Below are 22,206 nucleotides of genomic sequence, written 5' to 3' on the forward strand. Positions count from 1 at the left end.
GTTAGCATTAACGTGTATTGTTAGTCGAATTTAAGGTTAGACAATGCCATCGTTGGTTGAGGGTTCACTGTATATCCATTTTTCATGTATTCAGACTTTCTATAATAAATATATTCACCACTCGCTATAAACTAGGAATGAAAATATTTTAAGATAAGTAATGTGTGTACTGTATATGATTTTTTTTAGGCCTAGCTCTATTGGTCACTTAATATATGATAATGTAAATATGTTATCAGGCTTTTATATGTATTTACAGTGTTTTTTGCTTTACATCTGTAGCCCAGAACTTAACCTGCTGTATAAGTGGGCCCCACCTTCATATTAAATGAACTTAATTGCACTTTTTCTCCACTAGGTGGCAATACGGGCCTGGTTGGCGGAAGCGTTCCAGTGTTTGACGAGATCATCATCTCCACCGCCCTCATGAACGAAGTTGAAAGTGTAGACACCTTGTCTGGGGTGGTGACATGTCAGAGCGGCTGTGTACTGGAAGCCCTTGATAACCATGTATCGCAGTTCGGTCTCATGGTACCATTGGATCTTGGCTCAAAGGGCAGCTGCCATATTGGTGGCAATGTTTCTACTAATGCAGGTAAAAATATTACATTGTCTTTTTTTTGTAATGTCATTTTTTTAACACATTGGCCACATCCCACTGAGGCAGGGTAACCCAAAAGAACGAAAAACAGAAAGAAAGAAAGAAAAAACTTTCATCGTTCAAGACTTTCACCATCACTTATACATAATCACTGTCTTTGCAGATACAACAGTTTAGGTCTCCCTCCAAGCTGCCAATATCCCAAATCCCTCCTTTAAAGTGCAGGCATTGTATTTCCCATTTCCAGGACTCGAGTCCGGCTAACCTGTGTTCCTGAATCCCTTTACAAAATATTACCTTGCTCACACTCCAATAGCACATCAGATCCCAAAAACCACTTGTCTCCATTCACTCCTATCTAACTTGCTCATGCACGCTTACTGGAAGTCCAAGCCCCTCACCCACAAAACCTCCTTTACCCCTTCCCTCCAACCTTTTCCGGGACAGCCCGTACCTCACCTTCCTTCCCGTACGGATTTATGCGTTCTCCAATTCATTCTACTTTGTTCCATTCTCTAAATGACCAAACCACCTGAACAAACCCTCTTCAGCCCTCCGACTGATATTTTTAGTAACTCCACACCTAATTTACGCACTACAAATTTTCTGCATAATATTTACACCACACATTGCCCTTAGGCACAATCACTACTACTTCTACTACTAGCATTACCTCTACCACTATTTCTCCACTTCCTTCTTTCTTCCTCTCTGTCTCATCCCTGTCCCCCTCTCCTATATATACTGGCTCCCTCACCTTCGTGTTTTAGTGGGACTTGTAAATGGTCCAAGTTGGACCTAAATGTTGTTATAAATTTCTCCTGTGTGAAGGTTATTTATGTACCAGCGTGATAGGCTGACCCAAGAAAACAAAACACTTTCACCATTGTTAATTCAGTAACTGTTTTGCCAGGAGTGTATGAACATTAAAGTTCCAATGACTTGTCTTCACGTGCTAATGATTAACATAGAAAGTGCAGCGTTGAAATTGAAGCTGACATGAGTTGGTTCAGGCTTCCATTGCTACACCTGAATTTGCTTTTATGCAGTGTGTCAGTGAGAGGCTTCCTTCCTTTGTTTAATATCTTTATTTTGCACCCGATATCTATCCTGTGGGTGAGATTACTGAGGTACATAATGGGTCCAGGGACTGGGCCGCAAAGTTTTGATAGCAGAACGAGTTACGGAGGCCGAAAATGCAGAAACACAACTGGGGCCCAAAACTGTGAAATTTGTAATATGTAAGGCCATCTCCCGCTCATTATTTTCAAAGTCAAATGTTTATTTCTGCTCGAAATGCTCGTGCATGTTAGTGGCTTTCTGTGTGCTTAACAATACTTTATAATATGTAAATCACACATTGTAAATTTTGCAAAGAAATTCAAAAAATTAAATTGAATTCATGCTACCAAGTGGACTTCCGTTCCTGAGTGTTTTATCTATAAGTGTGGATGTGTGTAACTTGACATTGTTACTTGTTATATACACCTTGTGTTTGTTGCTTTATAAGTGTCTGTTTTACTCATGTTTCATGTGGGTTTTCCTTTTCTTAGGCATGTGATTATATAGTAATAGTAATAATAATACTGCCATAATAACAATACAATAATAATAATAATAATAATACAGTGGAACCCCGAGTTTCGGCCGCCCTGAGTATAGGCTGCTTCAAGTTTCAACCGCTTTTTTTCAGCCAAATTTTGTCCCGAGTTTCGGCCGGCGTGCCAGACTTGTCTGCCTGCCTACGCTTGTGCACCAGTCTAGTGTTGTCTATCCTTGAGTGAACATTACCCTGCGAACTCATCCTGCCAGCCAGCCAGCCAGGCAGCCATCCAGGCAGCCATCCAGGCAGCCAGCCAGGCAGCCAGCCATCCATCCATCCATCCATCCATCCATCCATCCATCCATCCATCCATCCATCTATCCAGCCAGCCAGCCAGCCAGCCAGCTAGCCAGCCAGTCAGCCGTGCAGCCAGCCAGCCAGCCGTGCAGCCAGCCAGCCAGCCAGCCAGCCAGCCGTGCAGCCAGTCAGCCAGCCGTGCAGCCAGCCAGCCGTGCAGCCAGCCAGCCAGCCGTGCAGCCAGCCAGCCAGCCAGCCGTGCAGCCAGCCAGCCGTGCAGCCAGCCAGCCAGCCAGCCTTCCAGCCAGCCAGCCAGCCAGCCGTGCAGCCAGCCAGCCAGCCGTGCAGCCAGCCAGCTGTGCAGCCAGTCAGCCAGCCAGCCAGCCTTGCAGCCAGTCAGCCAGCCAGCTGTACAGCCATCCAGCCAGCCAGCTGTGCAGCCAGCCAACCAGCCAGCCGTGCAGCCAGCCAGCCAGCCATGCAGCCAGCCAGCCAGCCGTGCAGCCAGCCAGTCAGCCAGCCGTGCAGCCAGCCAGTCAGCCAGCCGTGCAGCCAGCCAGTCAGCCAGCCGTGCAGCCAGCCAGCCAGCCGTGCAGCCAGCCAGCCAGCCGTGCAGCCAGCCAGCCAGCCAGCCGTGCAGCCAGCCAGCCAGCCAGCCAGCCGTGCAGCCAGCCAGCCAGCCAACCAGCCAGCCGTGCAGCCAGCCAACCAGCCAGCCAGCCAGCCGTGCAGCCAGCCATGCAGCCAGCCAGCCGTGCAGCCAGCCAGCCAGCCGTGCAGCCAGCCAGCCAGCCAGCCATGCAGCCAGCGAGCCAGCTAGCCATGCAGCCAGCCTGCCAGCCAGCTAGCCGTGCAGCCAGCCAGCCAGCCAGCCAGCCAGCCAGCCAGCTGCACAGCCAGCCAGCCAGCTGTGCAGCCAGCCAGCCAGCCGTGCAGCCAGCCAGCCAGCCATGCAGCCAGCCAGCCAGCCGTGCAGCCAGCCAGCCAGCCGTGCAGCCAACGAGCCAGCCGTGCAGCCAGCCAGCCAGCCGTGCAGCCAGCCAGCCGGCCAGCCGTGCAGCCAGCCAGCCAGCCGTGCAGCCAGCCACCCAGCTGTGTAGCCAGCCAGCCGTGCAGCCAGCCACCCATGCAGCCAGCCAGCCAGCTGTGCCGCCAGCCTGGCTGGCTGGCTGGCTGGCTGGCTGGCTGGCTGGCTGGCTGGCTACCATCTCTGCAACAAGTTCAGTGACAGAGAACCATATCCCATTTTAGGGAAATCTTAAAGAGATGCCAGAAACAGAGCACTCTTGACAGTTATTTTGTGTGATAGGAGTCCAGCGACTCAAGGTGGTCCTAGTGGCCTTAGAAGACAAAGAAAGGGGATTCCCCTGCCAAACAATAAGTCTTCCCTCTCTCCTCCCTATCTTCCAGATGCCAACAAGTATCTTCAATAAAGGTTATTTTAAATGTCTATTTAACCCTTTCAGGGTCCAAGGCCCAAATCTGGAGTCACGCACCAGTGTCCAAGAATTTTCAAAAAAAAAATTTGTTATTTTTTCTTATGAAATCGTAGAGAATCTTTTTGTGAAGGTAATAAAACAAAAAGTACGAAATTTGGTGGAAAATTGACGAAATTATGCTCTCGCGAATTTTGATGTGTCAGCGATATTTACGAATCGGCGATTTTGCCGACTTTGACTCCCATTTTAGGCCAATTACATTATTCCAATCAACCAAATTCTTAGCTATTTCACTAGTATTACTTCTATTCTATCGATTGAGCACAAGAAATCGCCAAGTCAACTGTTTCAACTACAAAATAAAGTGATGGGAAATTGTTAATTTGCCCAATTTAACACAAAGTTCAAAATATTCCAATTTCAAAATAGGGTCCAGAATGAACAATGTAGGCATTCCTGGCACTAAACTAACATTTCCTCTGTTCATTAGTTATGTTTTGAGGCTTTACAAATAAATTCCATTTTGATTTTTTATTCACATAATGAATTTTTATTCACATCAAAAAATAGAAGATTTACTGTTATGCAATACTGTAATAATTGTATAAATATCATCACCATATTTGTGAATGTATATTAGACCCACCAGCTGACGTGTATTAGACGTATGAGGTCGTTTGTTTACTCTTGAATATCGGCAAAAAATTAACATTTCTGCTACTTTGAGCTCAGTTTCAAGCCATTTCCAGTGCTAAAACCAATCAAAATCATTTCTATTTCTGTAATATGTCTTCCATTCTATCAAATGAGACCAAGAAATCGCAAATACAATTATAAAAAACATACGAAAAAACACTGCAAAGTTGCTGTTTTAATCGAAAAATCATGATTTCATTTTTTTTCTCTCATTATACACAGTGTGCTGCATGATCTGTTTTATGTGGTGCACACATACCACATAGATGTATTCTCTCATATCTAGGCCCAAATGTACCACTCACAGTTTATCAGAGTGAGCTGAGCTCATGGCGTAGATCTACGGTTTGGACCCTGAACGTAAAGCCGTAGATCTACGGGACGGACCCTGAAAGGGTTAAATTTAAATTTATTTGTTGTATACTAGTACAGTGGACCCCCGGTTAACGATATTTTTTCACTCCAGAAGTATGTTCAGGTGCCAGTACTGACCGAATTTGTTCCCATAAGGAATATTGTGAAGTAGATTAGTCCATTTCAGACCCCCAAACATACACGTACAAACGCACTTACATAAATACACTTACATAATTGGTCGCATTCGGAGGTGATCGTTATGCGGGGGTCCACTGTATATGTATTTATCTGTGTTTTGTATATGTAAAACTATAGTTATTCTTTAAAAAAATATATTTTTTTTGTGAATATTTTTGTGGGTCTGGAACGGATTAATTATATTTACATTATTTCTTATGGGAAATATTGCTTCACCTTTCGGCCATTTCAGGTTTAAGCTGAAACATGGAATGGATTATGGCCGAAACTCGGGGTTCCACTGTACATGTAATACAGTAATAATAACAATAATAATAATAGCTAAGCAGTAGGTGGCAGTTACTGTGTTAATAATAATAATAATATTAACTTACTATAAGTTCTTCTATTAATTATTCAGCGAGGAAATATTCTGCAAACATAAAAATGTCCGTATGCAGATTATACTGAATTATTTATCTCGTCCAACACAGCTTGTCATTTCTAGGTGGCCTGCGTCTCTTGCGCTATGGGAACCTGCACGGATCAGTCCTGGGGGTTGAGGCTGTTCTGGCATCGGGTGAGATAGTCAATTGTCTGTCGGTGATGAAGAAGGACAATACTGGCTACGACCTCAAGCATCTCTTCATAGGCTCAGAGGGAGCACTCGGGTTAATAACCAAGGTATAATTATCACTTTAGTATGATAGTCACTTGTCATTAAGTTCATTTAGGTACAGGTGCATACAGTAGTAACACAGAACCTAGCCTGCTGTAAAAGTGGGGCTTTCCTGTACAGCAGTAGCCCAGAACTTAACCTGCTGTATACATGGGGCACTTCCTACAGCATTAGCCCAGAACCTAACCTGCTGTATAAGCAGGGCCCTCCTGTACAGAAGTAGCCCAGAATGTAACCTGCTGTATAAGTGTGGCTATCCTGTACAGCAGTAGCCCAGAACCTACCTGCTGCATAAGTGGGGCCCTCCATATAGCAGTAGCCCAGAAGCTAACCTACTGTATAAGTGGGGCCCTCCTATACAGCAGTAGCTCAGAACTTAACCTACTGTATAAGCAGGGCCCTCTGGTACAGCAGTAGCCCAGAACCTAACCTGCTGTATAAGCAGGGCCCTCCTGTACAGCAGTAGCCCAGAACCTAACCAGCTGTATAAGCAGGGCCCCCCTGTACAGCAGTAGCCCAGAACCTAACCAGTTGTATAAGCAGGGCCCTCCTGTACAGCAGTAGCCTGGAACCTAATATGCTATATAAGTAGTACCACTGTACCAGTGGCAAAACTCCCCTTAATATCCTGATTTGTACGTAGGTACCTTTATCCATTTCACTCGGTTGATAGACCGTGCACTGCATAGGGGTATGGAGACGTAATGCAAAACAAGAATACACTTTAGGCCTCGTTTACTCAGGATTAACTTAACAGAGCTTATTTCTGGACAGAGACCCTTGTGGGTTTAGCGCTTAGTCTTGTTTGTAATGATAATTTCCGGGCAGTAGACTGTCTAAAATACATTGTGTCTTTATATCCACTTGCTTCTCTAGTTACCATTTTGTATCCTTCATGCCTTTTTTTTTTTTTTTAATCAGCCATTTCCCACCGAGGCAGGTGACCCAGAAAGAAGGAGATGCATTCTCTGCCATTCGTTCAGTCATTATCTTGCCATGAGTGTGCTGATATCGTAGTTCAGATGTTCTTCTGAACTGTAGCATCCTCACCCATCCTTCAGAGTGCAGGTACTGTACTTCCCACTGAAATCCATCCTTCAGAGTACAGGTACTGTGCTTCCCACAACCACCCATTCTTCAGAGTGCAGGTACTGTACTTCCCACCACCATCCATCCTTCAGAGTGCAGGTACTGTACTTTGTACCACCATCCATCCTTCAGAGTGCAGGTACTGTACTTGCCACCACCACCATCCTTCAGAGTGCAGGTACTGTACTTGCCACCATAACCCATCTTTCAGAGTGCAGGTACTGTACTTCCCACCACCATAACCCATCATTAACCCTTTGACTGTTTCCGACGTATAAATACGTCTTACGAGCCAATGTTTCTGACGTATTTATACGCACAAATTCTAGCGGCTTCAAATCAAGCGGGAAAGGCCTGGTAGGCCTACATGAGAGAGAATGGGTCTCAGTGGTCGGTGTGCACCCTGTGAAAAAAATCTGGGACCCAGCGGTGCATTGTGGGAACGCCATGTTGTTAGTCCATTTTCACCATGCCTCTCGGTAAGAAGTTCCTCACTCCTCGGTGGATTGGAGGTCTTTTGTTCCCAAGTGATAGCTCTTAACAGCGATGAAAATGTCAGTGACAGTGAATTTCAGGGTTTTGAAGTGAGTGTTACCGGAAAAAGTGCCCAGGATAACGTAGTGATGAAAACCCAGATGACCCACAACCTTCCACCTCTGGTGCTGGACCGGCTTGTTCACGTTCACGTTCGCCTGTACCAGGGCGAAAGAGGAAACTATTTGGTCGTGTACAACACCCAGATGTTAGCAGTGATAGTGATTTCAAGGTCATTGAAAGCAGTTCTAGTGACAGTGACAGTGAATATTCCCCAGTGAAGCGGCAGTATGTACGACGTAGCATGCGGTCTGGTAGTGTTTCATACGTTGTTCCAAGGGGAAGGAGAAACTCTGGGAGCACATCCCGTGGCCCTACACCACGACCCGATAGTGAAGATGACAATATTGTAACGATGGGTATGAATGATGTGAGTGATGGAGCAGGCAGTAGTGGTGATAGTGAGGGTGGCACGGCCCATGTTGCACTATTAGCAGGCCACGCTACTACCCACGCTGCTGACTCTGCACAACATCCAGCCTCACCCTACCCCACACTCCCACAACCTGCACAACCACAACCTGCACAACCACAACCTGCACAACCACAACCATGGTACAATATCCAGACCCCACCAGCAGACCGCATCTGGGATTGGCAGGACGGTGACGAGTTTGTTCCAAGTCCCCATGACTTTGATGAAACACAAAGTGGAATAAAGCCATCTTGTCCACTTGGGAACAATGCCAGTGAACTGGACTGCTTTGAGTTATTCTTCGATGAACCCCTGATGGACATCATTGTCAGGGAAACAAACACATACTGTGATTACACCATGGCAAATACAATTCTCTCACCAAAATCACGGCTACACAAGTGGAAGAAGACAACTGTGGCAGAGATGTACCTGTTTTTTGCCACAATAATGCTTATGCCACATGTGTATAAGCACACTGTCACCACATACTGGGCAACAGAATGCCTGATTTCAACTCCAGGTTTTAGTGACATTATAGGTGTCAATCGTTTCCTGATACTGTTGCGTATGTTACACTTTTCAGACAAAACCAGGCCTGACAGAAGCGACAGGTTATATAAGATCAGAAATGTGTTTATGTACCTGAAACAAAAGTGCTGCATGTATTTTTATCCCTTCAGGAAGCTTGTTATTGATGAGTCCTTGATTTTATTCAAAGGAAGACTCTCATTCAAGCAATATATACCAAGCAAGAGGAAATGCTTTGGTATAAAGCTATTTGTACTGTGTGATTGCAGAAGTGGTCTAGTTTTGGATATCATTGTGTACACTGGCAGTAATACTTTGAGAGATACCATGAAGTTATTGGGTATCTCTGGTGATGTGGTTCGAACAATGATGAAACCATATCTTGGTAAGGGGCATATGTTATTTACTGATAACTGGTACACAAGCCCCTTACTCAGTGATTTCTTGCGAGTGAACTTGACAGACGTGTGTGGCACAGTGCGTCGTAATCGTAAACATATGCCAAGGTTCGACGCTGGCACTCGCAGAGGTGAGGTGCAAGCCTTTGCTGCCAATGACATCATGGCATTTCGGTGGCATGACAAACATGATGTCACATTGTTGACATCAGTTCACAGAAACAAAATGGTACCCAGTGGCAGGGACAACAGAGAGACCAATGAACCCATTCTAAAGCCTGCAGCTGTCATGGACTACAACCTCAATATGCGCTTAGTGGACAAATGTGACATGCAGATTGGGTTTGCAGACTGTGTACGCAAGAGTTATAAGTGGTATATAAAACTTTTTTTCCATCTTGTTGATATCTCTATGCTAAATGCTTATAACATATACAAGTTGAAGACCAACAAAACACCAAAATATGGTGAATTTTGCCTGTCAGTAATCAGACAAATAATTGCAAAGTACCAAGGAGCAACTCCTGCAATAGACCAGCGCCCACACACGTCATCTCGTTTCAGGCCTGGTGATCACTACCCCATACTACTGCCAAGAAAAATGCTCAGAAGAGGTGTTATGTATGTATGCATACCACAAAACGCCCACAAACACGCAGAGACACTCGTTTTATGTGTGAGGAGTGTCAAGTGCCCCTCTGCATATACCCATGTTTCAAAGAGTTCCACAAGCTGCAGCAGTTCTAGGAACGTGTTTAGTGACTGTACATATGTATATATATTATGGAACAATAGTAATAAACATTGTTTTGTATTGTTTGTTTGTGTAAACAAAGTGTATACACAAACTAATAATGATAAAGTTTGTTCTGTTATTGTGTTGTAAACAATGAGTGTATATTTGAACAATGCACCTTACATTGGTCTCACATAAGTTACCTGGAACAGAAAAATATTGAAAAATGCAAGAAACCTTTGAATTAGAGTAAATAAAAGAATACCGGGTGGGCAGCAGTCGCCGCTGTTGCCGTACACACGTCACTTTCTGCAAACTTTGTGGCTCTATATCTCGGTAAGTACTGATGGCAAAAAATTTTTTTTAGGCTTAAAACACTCACAAAAATATTCCTAACATTTTCATAAGAAAAAATAATTTTTTTTTTTGAATATTTGGCGACATAGAATGACAGTTTCAGAGAGGGCCCTGAAACAGTCAAAGGGTTAAGAGTGCAGGTACTGTACTTCACACCACCATCCATCCTTCAGAGTTCAAGTACTGTACTTGCCACCACCATCCATCCTTCAGAGTGCAGGTACTGTACTTCCCACCATAACCCATCCTTCAGAGTGCAGGTACTGTACTTCCCGCCACCATAACCCATCCTTCAGAGTGCAGGTACTGTACTTCCCACCACCACCTATCCTTCACAGTGCAGGTACTGTACTTCCCACCACCACCATAACCCATCCTTCAGAGTGCAGGTACTATACTTCCCACCACCACCATCCTTCAGAGTGCAGGTGCTGTACTTGCCACCACCACCTATCCTTCACAGTGCAGGTACTGTACTTCCCACCACCATAACCCATCCTTCAGAGTGCAGGTACTATACTTCCCACCACCACCATCCTTCAGAGTGCAGGTACTGTACTTCCCACCACCACCTATCCTTCACAGTGCAGGTACTGTACTTCCCACCACCACCTATCCTTCAGAGTGCTGGTACTGTACTTCCCACCACCACCTATCCTTCACAGTGCAGGTACTGTACTTCCCACCACCATAACCCATCCTTCAGAGTGCAGGTACTATACTTCCCACCACCACCATCCTTCAGAGTGCAGGTGCTGTACTTGCCACCATAACCCATCCTTCAGAGTGTAGGTACTGTACTTCCCACCACCATCATAACCCATCCTTCAGAGTGCAGGTACTGTACTTCCCACCACCACCTATCCTTCAGAGTGCAGGTACTGTACTTGCCACAATAACCCATCCTTCATAGTGTAGGTACTGTACCTCCCACCACCACCCGTCCTTCAGAGTGCAGGTACTGCACTTGCCACCATCACCCATCCTTCAGAGTGCAGGTACTGTACTTGCCACAACCACCCATCCTTCACAGTGCAGGTACTGTACCTGCCACCATAACCCATCCTTCAGAGTGCAGGTACTGTACCTGCCACCATAACCCATCCTTCAGAGTGCAGGTACTGTACCTGCTACCATAACTCATCCTTCAGAGTGCAGGTACTGTACTTCCCACCACCACCATAACCCATCATTCAGAGTGCAGGTACTGTACTTGCCACCATAACCCATCCTTCAGAGTGCAGGTACTGTACCTGCTACCATAACTCATCCTTCAGAGTGCAGGTACTGTACTTCCCACCACCACCATAACCCATCCTTCAGAGTGCAGGTACTGTACTTTCTACCTCCAGGACTCAAGTCCTGCTAACTGATTTCATTTAATACCCCATTAATGTTTGGCGACAGAAAAGGCCATACAATAGAAGCTCCATATCCACTGATTTGGGATCCGTGGTTTCAATTATCCATAGTTTACTGTGGCTCGAAAATAACCCTTAATTTTGCATAATAATAATAATAATAACCCAGAAATGCAGAAGTACAGAAGCTAGGAGCTCTTCAAAGCCTGAGAGCAGACGTGAAGTGCTTCCCATCAGTGAAAAAGTTATGAATCTCCACTTCTTGTACATAATTTATCAATTGAACTTTATAATAGGTATGCATAGGACTTCTATATCGGGTTTGTTACTCTTCACGGTTTTGGTATCCATGGCAGGTCCTTCAAATGTATCCCCACAGATACGGGGGTCGTACTGTACATCGCAAGTGCAGGCAGTAAGAATACAATTTTAACTTTGCCCTTTCAGGTTGCCATCAATTGCCCTTCAAGACCACAGGCAGTAAACCTGGCCTTCTTTGGCCTTCAGACGTTCGAAGACGTCCTCAGTATCTACAAGGATGTGAAAAGCAAACTCGGAGAGATCCTGAGCTCCTGTGAGTTCATCGACGCAAGTTCCCTTGAATGTGTGGAGAAGAACTTGAAGCTGAAGTCACCCATTAGTGCCCACCCATTTTATATGTTGATTGAGACTTCAGGTTTGTTGTAAACTTTGATGGACAGTCGGCTCTCTCTTGAAGCTCTCTTATATAGAGTCAGGTCTCTTTTGAAGCTTCTTTGTATACAGTCAGCTCTCTTTTGAAGCTTCTTTTATATAATCATTTCTCTGTAATGAAGCTCCACTATACAGCCTCTCCTCACTTAGTGACGAACATGCTTGTTTACTGACGACTCAGACTTACGACGGGTTCTCTGACCAGTATACATTGTCCCTAAATAATGTAAAGTGGACCCCCGCCTTATGATATTAATCCGTTCCTAAGAGCTCATCGTAAGCCGAAATTATCGTTAGCTGAATTAATTTTCCCCATAAGAAATAATGGAAATCAAATTAATCCGTTCTGACACCCCTAATTATGAAAAAAAAACAAAAATTCTTACCACATGAAATATTAATTTTAATACACACAAACTGAAGAAGACATGCACAGTTACTACTCTACTAAGAATAGAATACATGACACTTACCTTGATCAAAGATCTGGTGATGAGTGTGGAAGTTGAAGATTGAGACACTTATGCACCATATGGGAATCTTTATTTAGGAAACGTTTCGCCACACAGTGGCTTCATCAGTCCAATACAAAGAGGAAGGCGTAAGGAGAGGAGGAGTATGAGGTAATCAGTCCCTCAACCTGGAGTCGATGTGTTCAGTCCATCAATCTTGTAGAATGTACAGCATAGGGCCGTAGACGTGGCTTATATACTGTAGTGAGGTGAGGTGAAGCAGGCGGAGGCGGGGTCATAGTGGTACCATCCACTAGTCGAAGTAGGTCTTCGTCCAAAGGTTGAACAAGTGTTGAAGAATTCTTTGTAACAAGATCCCATGATGCTGCAGTGTCTGACAGTTGTGATGAATGGTTTGAAAAACCGACAAGTTGAAGATTGAGACACTTATGCACCATATGGGAATCTTTATTTAGGAAACGTTTCGCCACACAGTGACTTCATCAATCCAGTACAAAGAGGAAGGCATAAGGAGAGGAGGAGTATGAGGTAATCAGTCCCTCAACCTGGAGTCGATGTGTTCAGTCCATCAATCTTGTAGAATGTACAGCATAGGGCCATAGACGTGGCTTATATACTGTAGTGACGAAGACCTACTTCGACTAGTGGATGGTACCACTATGACCCCGCCTCCGCCTGCTTCACCTCACCTCACTACAGTATAAAAGCCACGTCTACGGCCCTATGCTGTACATTCTACAAGATTGATGGACTGAACACATCGACTCCAGGTTGAGGGACTGATTACCTATATACTCCTCCTCTCCTTACGCCTTCCTCTTTGTATTGGACTGATGAAGCCACTGTGTGGCGAAACGTTTCCTAAATAAAGATTCCCATATGGTGCATAAGTGTCTCAATCTTCAACTTATCGGTTTTTCAAACCATTCATCACAGTGTGGAAGTTATTGTTTAGAAGGGGAATCCATTTCCATTAGGACTTAAGGTAGCAAGTCCTTTTCTGGGGTTACTTCCCTTCTTCTTTTAATGCCACTAGGACCAACTTGAGAGTCACTGGACCTCTTTCGCACAACAAATCTGTCCACAGATCTCTGTACCTCCCGTTCCTTTAAGATTTTTCTAAAATGGGCCGTAACATTGTCATTGTACAGGTTGCCAACACGGCTTGCAGTAGCTGTGTCAGGGTGATTTTCATCCATAAAAGTTTGCAGTTCAACCCATTTTGCACACATTTCCTTAACCCTTTCAGGGTCCCCAGGCCCTCTCCGAGACTTGTTCTCAGGGTCCCCAAATTTTAAAAAAAAAATTATTTTTATGAAAAGATAGAGAATCTTTTCCCAATCATAATGACACCAAAAGTATGAAATTTGATGGAAAACTTACGGAATTATGCTCTCGCGAAGTTAGCGGTCTCGACGATGTTTACACATCGGCGATTTTTGCCCACTTTGAGCCCTATTTTCGGCCAATTCCAGTGTACTAGTCGACAAAAATCATAACTATTTCGCTAGAACTCCATTTTTTTCTATTGAATGAGTACAAGAAACCACCCATTTACCAATTTCAACTATCCAATAAAGTGGTCAGAATTTAGCAATTTTGCCAATTTCACACAAATTTCAAAAGATGCCAATTTCCAAATAGGGTCCAGAATAAACAAGACAGACATTCCTGGCACTAAAATAACATTTTCTCTGTTCGTTAGTCACATCCCCACGCCCCTCTTATATTTCTTTGGCTTTTCACTTTGAATTTTTATCCTTACAAAAAAGATTTACTGTTATGCAGACTACTGCATTAGTGTAGAAATGGTATAAATAATATCAGCGCACTTGAGAAAGAATATTAGACTCACCAGTTGATGTGTATTGGACGCTTGGCATGATTTGTTTACTTTTAAACTTCGGTAAAAATTGAACATTTCTGCTACTTTGAGCTCAATTTCAAGGTACTTTTCATTGTAAAACGAGTCAAAATCATCTCAATTTCTGTAATATGTCTTTTTTATTATTTTTTTTTTTTTTTTATTATCACACTGGCCGATTCCCACCAAGGCAGGGTGGCCCGAAAAAGAAAAACTTTCACTTTCTATAAAATGAGACCAGGAAAACTAGAATACAGCAATAAATACCATACGAAAATACAGTGCCAATCACTGCTTTAATCCAAAAACACAAAGTTTTTTTTTCTCATTACGCACCGTGTGCTGCAGGATTTTTTTTATACTGCGCACACTGACCACATAAACCCATTCTTTCATATGTAGGCCTACCAGCTTTCTCTCACTAGATTTGAGGGCGCTAGAATTTAGGCGTACTAGTACGTCAAAAACCCTGGGGCGTAAGCCGTACTAGTATGGCCGAAACCCTGAAAGGGTTAATCTTTGAAGTAGGCAACTTCCTCAATTTCTCTCTCCCCTCCTCTGAAGCAGTTTACTCAGGACTGGCCTCTTGCTGTTGAAGATGATCTTGCAGCTCATCAGTGATTAGTTCTTCATTGTCCTCCTCCACCAACTCTTCCACATCCTCCCCACTAACCTCCAACCCCAAGGACTTCCCCAATTCCACAATGGATTCCACAACTGGCATACACTTCTCAGGGTTAGCCCCAAACCCTTCAAAATCCCTTTCTTCTACACATTCTGGCCACAGTTTCTTCCAAGCAGAGTTCAAGGTCCTCTTAGTCACTCCCTCCCAAGCCTTACCTATAAGGTTTACACAACTGAGGATACTAAAGTGCTCTTTTCCAAAACTCTCTTAGAGTCAGTCAAGTGTTTGAGGTCACTTCAAAGCACTTTTGAAACATAGCTTTCGTGTAGAGTTTTTTGAAGTTTGAAATGACCTGCTGGTCTATGGGCTGCAGGAGAGGAGTGGTATTAGGAGGCAAAAACTTAACATTAAAGAAGCTCATGTCCCCAGATAGTCGCTCTGCCACGTCTGAAGGATGACCAGGAGCATTGTCTAATACCAGGAGCATTGTCTAATACCAGGAGGCACTTAAGGTCCAATTTCTTTTCCATTAGGTAATTTTTCAGTGGGGGCAAATGCATGGTGTGACCAGTCATAGAAAAAGTCCCTAGTGACCCATGCCTTACTGTTTGCCCTCCACAGCACACACAAATTAACCTTGAGGGCATTGTTTTGCCTGAACGCTCTGGGAGTTTCAGAGTGGTACACCAATAAAGGCTTCACTTTGCAATCACCACTAGCATTAGTACACATCAAAAGAGTAAGCCTGTCTTTCATAGGCTTATGTCCTGATAGTGCCTTTTCCTCCTGAGTAATGTAGGTCCTGCTTAGCATTTTCTTCCAAAACAGGCCTGTTTCATCGCAATTACTTGTTCAGGTTTCAATTCACTGTCTATGTACTCCTTGAATTCCTTCACATATTTTTCAGCCACTTTTTGGTCCTAACTGGCAGCCTCACCATGCCTTATCACACTATGTATGCCACTACGATTCTTAAATCTCTCAAACCAACCTTTGCTGGCCTTAAATTCACTCACATCACCACTAGTTGCAGGCATTTTTCTAATTAAATCGTCATGCAGCTTCCTAGCCTTTTCACATATGATCGCCTGAGAGATGCTATCTCCTGCTATCTGTTTTTCGTTTATCCACACCAATAACAGTCTCTCAACATCTTCTATCACTTGCGATCTCTGTTTCAAAAACAAACTTGCACCTTTTGCAAGAACAGCTTCCTTGATTGCCGTTTTGTTGGCCAAGATAGTAGCAATGGTTGATTGGGGTTTGGTATACAACCTGGCCAGCTCCGAGACACGCACTCCACTTTTGTACTTAGCAATTATCTCTTTCTTCATTTCCATAGTAATTTTCACAATTTTTACCACAGGGTTGGCACTAGAAGCTTTCTTGGGGCCCATGGTGACTTATTTTGCAGTTACAAGCACTAAAAACACTGTGATAATATGAAATGTACCAAATGTATGCTTAGATGCGACCGCACTGGCTGGCTTGTAAACACTGGCACCCACGGGGCAGCTGAGACAACACGTGGGACACGTCCCGTACGAATCATGTAAGGCGAGTTTTTGATCATGAGGAGAGGCAAAATTTTTGTGTTCAAATGCATCGTATGATGGATTTAACGTAACACGATGCGTTCATAAGGCGGGGGTCCACTGTAGTATATTAGAGCCAATTTCCTCTATTCTGTTTATTACAATATACAGCACACTACTGTATAAACATTTAAAAATATACCAGAAATGTTATAAATGATGCAAAGGTGACATTAAAATTGATTGAAGATGGTTGACACAAACCCACTACCATTATAATATGCTCCTTGCTTAGCGACGAATTTGTTTACCGACGTTTTCTTAGGAACGGAACTCCGTTGTTAAATGAGGAGAGGCTGTATACAGTCAACTCTCTTATATCTAGTACAAAATTTTGTAAATGAAATTGAAAAAATGCATCAGAAATTGAATAGCAAGTACTATGAAGGCCTTTTAATGCCCCTTTTCAATCACATTAACAAAAAAATGCATTGCATAGCAGAGATTTTTGAGAGCGATGACTGTACCATGTCTAACCTTTTTAGGTCATTGTATGACCCTTCTAGGTCTAGTGCTTCTTTTTTATTATACAGCCTCTCCTTACGATGGAGTTCCGTTCCTAATACCACGTCGGTAAACAAATTCGTCGCTAAGGGAGGAGCATACTAAAATGGTAGTGGGTGTGTGTCAACCATCTTTGATATTGTTTTAATGTCACCTTTGCATCATTTATAACATTTCCGGTATATTTTTAAATGTTTATACAGTAGTGTGCTGTATATTGTAATAAACAGAATAGAGGAAATCAGCTTTAATATACATTATTTAGGTATGCGTACTGGTCAGAGAGCCCATCGTAAGTCCGAGTTAGCAGTAAACAAGTACGCCACTAAATGAGGAGAGGCTGTATTGTAAATTGAGAAGCACTTGTAATCTGTTTGATGATACTGTACTTTATTTCCAGGATCTAATAGCACACACGATGAAGAAAAATTGAATACCTTCATGGAAGAGGCATTAGAATCTGGCAAGGTTACTGACGGTACAATAGCAACAGAGCCGTCTAGAATGCAAAACCTATGGAACATCAGGGAGAGAATTTCCGAGTCATTAGTAATTGAAGGCTACGTACACAAGTGAGTCACTGTGTTTGTTGCATGTTATTGCTTTGCAATAGTGAGTTTGTATTTCCAGTTTAGCACCTGTTATTTTTAAATACAGGATTGTGTTTAATCCAAGAAAGCATAGGGTATTGTAGTTTCAATTCCCTGAATCAAGAGCCCTTCACTATCTTCAAGGCAAACCCTTCAAGAGGAAACCCTTAAAGGGTTTGTTTGCAGTTGTAATCCTTATGCACACAATAGATATGATAGATTATTGTATATACACTATTTAAGAATTCAAACATCAAACCTGCATAATAAAACTGTTTTATGGTTTGCATTTGTTGTTTACATTAATATTATTATTATGATGATGATGGGGAAACACTAATCCCTTAGGGATCATATACATAATATACATAAATGATCTACCAAATGCATCGCAACTACACAAACCCACACTATTTGCAGATGACACTACATACGTCTTCTCTCACCCGAGCCCAGTCACGCTAGCCAATACTGTAAATACCGAATTACAGAAAATATCTACCTAGATGAGGACTAACAAACTTACTTTAAACATTAACAAAACCTACTTCATTCAGTTTGGTAACAGAGCTACAGATGTCCCTATAAACATAATGATAAACAGATCACCTATCACAAAGCTCACAGAGGGAAAATTCTTAGCAATCCACCTTGATAATAGACTCAAATTTCAAACACACATACAACAAATTTCTCAAAAAATTTCCAAGACCGTAGGCATACTATCGAAGATATGGTACTGTGCTCCACAGTCAGCCCTCCTGGCCCTATATCACTCACTTATTTACCCCTATCTCACCTATGGAATTTATGCATGGGGCTCAACAACAATAAACCATCTCAGACCATTAATTACCCAACAAAAGGGTGGAGTCAGAATGATAACAAATTCCCACTACAGGCAGCACACTCCACCAATATTCAAAACTCTAAACCTACTCACCATACAAAACATCCATACTTATTACTGCACCTACTACATACATAGAACACTTAACTCTGATATAAACCCTTCCCTCAAATATCTCCTTACCAACCTCAACAGAACACATGACCATAACACAAGACACAGATCACTCTTTGATGTTCCTCGAGTCCATCTCACACTATGCAAAAACTCAATGCATATAAAAGGCCCTAAAATCTGGAATTCATTACCTGTGAATATAAAAGAAACACTGTCTGTTTATAAATTCAAGTCTCTTCTCAAAGATCACTTACTCACTCACAACTAAATAAATACTGAATAATTGTATCTCATAAATTGTATCTCATAAATGTTTCTCATTATTGTATCTCATAAATGTCTAACCTGTGACCCAATCAAACTTTGCTCAGCAACACAGTAAATGACCATATGACCTGTCTTTGTAATACTCATTTGTGCTAAATTGTTATCTGTTTACAATAATGTTTTTACCACTGAATATATCATTGCTTAGTTAATCTTAAGTTAATTTTAAGCTGCCCATAATGCTCTGCATACAAGGGGCTTTGGCATGTTGCACTTTAATAACTGTATTCCTTTGTACTTCTCTGTATCATGTTCAAATTAATAAATAAATAAATATAGCACCTGAAAAATGAGAGATAATCGGACTTAATACAAGAAAGACGAGGGTAGTTTCAGTTTCTCAGATCACGAGCCTGTGGAGCACGGTGTCCCGTGGCCTGATTGGCAACACACTCGCCTCACACGCATACACACAATGTCCATGGTTTGATCCCGGCAAGGGTGGAAACATTGGGCTTGTTTCCTTACACCTACTGTCCCTGTTCACCTAGCAAGCAAGTAGGTACCTGTGTGTTAGTGGACTAGTGTGAGTGGCATCCTGGAGGACAGGATTGAAGGACCCCAATGGAAATATAACAGACAGTCCTTGTTGACACAGACTTTCTTGGGTTATCTTGGGTGGCTAACCTTCCGGGGTTAAAAATACAAACAAAATCAAACCCCCCCATCCCTTCACCACCTCCCCTTGAAGGGTAATAAGGGATTGATGATTGATATGAACATAATATTTCTGCAGGTATGATATCTCCTTACCATTGCCTCATTTCTACAAGATGGTTGAGGATATGCGGCAGCATCTGGGCACCGCAGTCATCCGCTGTTGTGGCTATGGTCACATAGGAGATGGAAATCTTCATTTAAATATCACAAGCAAGGAGTTTGATCAGGTTTGCTATGTTTTTTAATTTTTTGTCCATTGATAAATTAGTAAAAGAAACAAAATTGCAGAGAGGAAGTTTATTGATCTTATTATCGCTCTTGAAGGCAACTTTAGTACGTACTCCTTTTTGTTGAAGTTGTTGCAATTGTGAGTTAATATATGAGTGCCTGTAAATTTCTGGAAAGAATAGGTGTTTAAGAACTATAAAGTCCCAAATTATTATTATGTTATTAACCCTTTAATTGTCAAACTCTAGAATACATACTACTGCTAGCACTCCAGACATAGATCAGTGCACTACTTTTCCTGCCTCCAAATTTGGCACCAGAGGCCTGATAGGCCTAGGCAATATCAATGGGTCTTAACACTCAGTGTATGCAGTATTAAAAAATCTAAGACCACTTAGTACCAGTTCAATTGAGCAGCAGCTAGAGCAGACAGCATGGCAGACCCCAGGGACTTGCTAATGCCATGTCTTATTAACGTTTTTTTGAAGAGTGTTAATGTGTGTTGCTACGTGTTTTGTATCACGTAAGACAATATTGAAATGGGTACTGACAAACACTGTAAATGTATTTTCTCTTCCTGACGATTTTCTTCATAACATTTTCTTCTCTCTAGCTTACTGTATTGTAAGAATACAGTATATATTACATATAAAATATTTGTTAATCGACTGTTTATGTTATTGGTGAGGTTTCCAGTCATCAGTTGGCCATTAGTAGCTAAGTTTTTAGGGAATCAAAAGTTATACAGTGGACCCTCAGTTACCGGCCATTCCTGTTGTCGGCCAACTCGGTTATTGGCCGGTTCTTCGGCTCCCGGTGATCAGCCGTTATTTCGGTCATCGGCTGCTTCGGACGCATCCGTCCACAGGCTGGGGCCGCTTGTGCATCAGTTTCGCTGTGTCTCTCGATGCACGAGGAAGCGGTTGAACATACATCAAAACATTTTGCTTGTTTTCCATTGTTTTTTATGGGATTTTTGCAGTGCAACTGCAAAATAAGTAACCATGACTCCAAAGAAAGTTCCTAGTAAAGAAAGTGAGAAATACCATGGTATTTAAGTGTGAAGTGTAGCAGACATGCAGGGAGTGTAGCAGGCATGCAGGGAGTGTAGCAGGCATGCAGGGAGTGTAGCAGGCATGCAGGGAGTGTAGCAGGCATGCAGGGAGTGTAGCAGGCATGCAGGGAGTGTAGCAGACATGCAGGGAGTGTAGCAGGCATGCAGGGAGTGTAGCAGACATGCAGGGAGTGTAGCAGGCATGCAGGGAGTGTAGCAGGCATGCAGGGAGTGTAGCAGGCATGCAGGGAGTGTAGCAGGCATGCAGGGAGTGTAGCAGGCATGCAGGGAGTGTAGCAGGCATGCAGGGAGTGTATCAGGCATGCAGGGAGTGTAGCAGACATGCAGGGAGTGTAGCAGACATGCAGGGAGTGTAGCAGGCATGCAGGGAGTGTAGCAGGCATGCAGGGAGTGTAGCAGGCATGCAGGGAGTGTAGCAGGCATGCAGGGAGTGTAGCAGGCATGCAGGGAGTGTAGCAGGCATACTGGGAGTGTATCAGGCATGCAGGGAGTGTATCAGGCATGCAGGGAGTGTAGCAGGCATGCAGAAAGTGTAGCAGACATGCAGGGAGTGTAGCAGTCATGCAGGGAGTGTAGCAGGCACGCAGGAAGTGTAGCAGGCATGCAGGGAGTGTAGCATGCATGCAGGGAGTGCAGCAGGCATGCAGGAAGTGGAGCAGGCATACTGGGAGTGTAGCAGGCATGCAGGGAGTGTATCAGGCATGCAGGGAGTGTATCAGGCATGCAGGGAGTGTATCAGACATGCAGGGAGTGTAGCAGGCATGCAGGGAGTGTAGCAGGCATGCAGGGAGTGTAGCAGGCATGCAGGGAGTGTAGCAGGCATGCAGGGAGTGTATCAGGCATGCAGGGAGTGTATCAGACATGCAGGGAGTGTAGCAGACATGCAGGGAGTGTAGCAGGCATGCAGGGAGTGTAGCAGGCATGCAGGGAGTGTAGCAGGCATGCAGGGAGTGTAGCAGGCATGCAGGGAGTGTAGCAGGCATGCAGGGAGTGTAGCAGGCATGCAGGGAGTGTAGCAGACATGCAGGGAGTGTAGCAGGCATGCAGGGAGTGTAGCAGGCATGCAGGGAGTGTAGCAGGCATGCAGGGAGTGTAGCAGGCATGCAGGGAGTGTATCAGGCATGCAGGGAGTGTAGCAGACATGCAGGGAGTGTAGCAGACATGCAGGGAGTGTAGCAGGCATGCAGGGAGTGTAGCAGACATGCAGGGAGTGTAGCAGGCATGCAGGGAGTGTAGCAGACATGCAGGGAGTGTAGCAGGCATGCAGGGAGTGTAGCAGACATGCAGGGAGTGTAGCAGGCATGCAGGGAGTGTAGCAGACATGCAGGGAGTGTA

General features: G+C 43.7%; 1 protein-coding gene across 1 annotated transcript in view; it reads left to right on the forward strand.

Moving 5' to 3' along the window:
- Nucleotides 1-22,206, forward strand: part of D2hgdh (D-2-hydroxyglutaric acid dehydrogenase) — a 45,299-nt gene that overhangs the window by 11,221 nt on the left and 11,872 nt on the right. Inside the window, exons 4-8 of the mRNA XM_070104581.1 lie at nt 359-595; nt 5,619-5,794; nt 11,718-11,946; nt 17,425-17,596; nt 19,645-19,795. Of these exons, the coding sequence (XP_069960682.1) occupies nt 359-595; nt 5,619-5,794; nt 11,718-11,946; nt 17,425-17,596; nt 19,645-19,795 (965 nt within the window). The remainder of the gene's footprint in view (nt 1-358; nt 596-5,618; nt 5,795-11,717; nt 11,947-17,424; nt 17,597-19,644; nt 19,796-22,206) is intronic.

Source organism: Cherax quadricarinatus, chromosome 93 (genome assembly GCF_038502225.1).
Source record: "Cherax quadricarinatus isolate ZL_2023a chromosome 93, ASM3850222v1, whole genome shotgun sequence".
NCBI lineage: Eukaryota > Metazoa > Arthropoda > Malacostraca > Decapoda > Parastacidae > Cherax > Cherax quadricarinatus.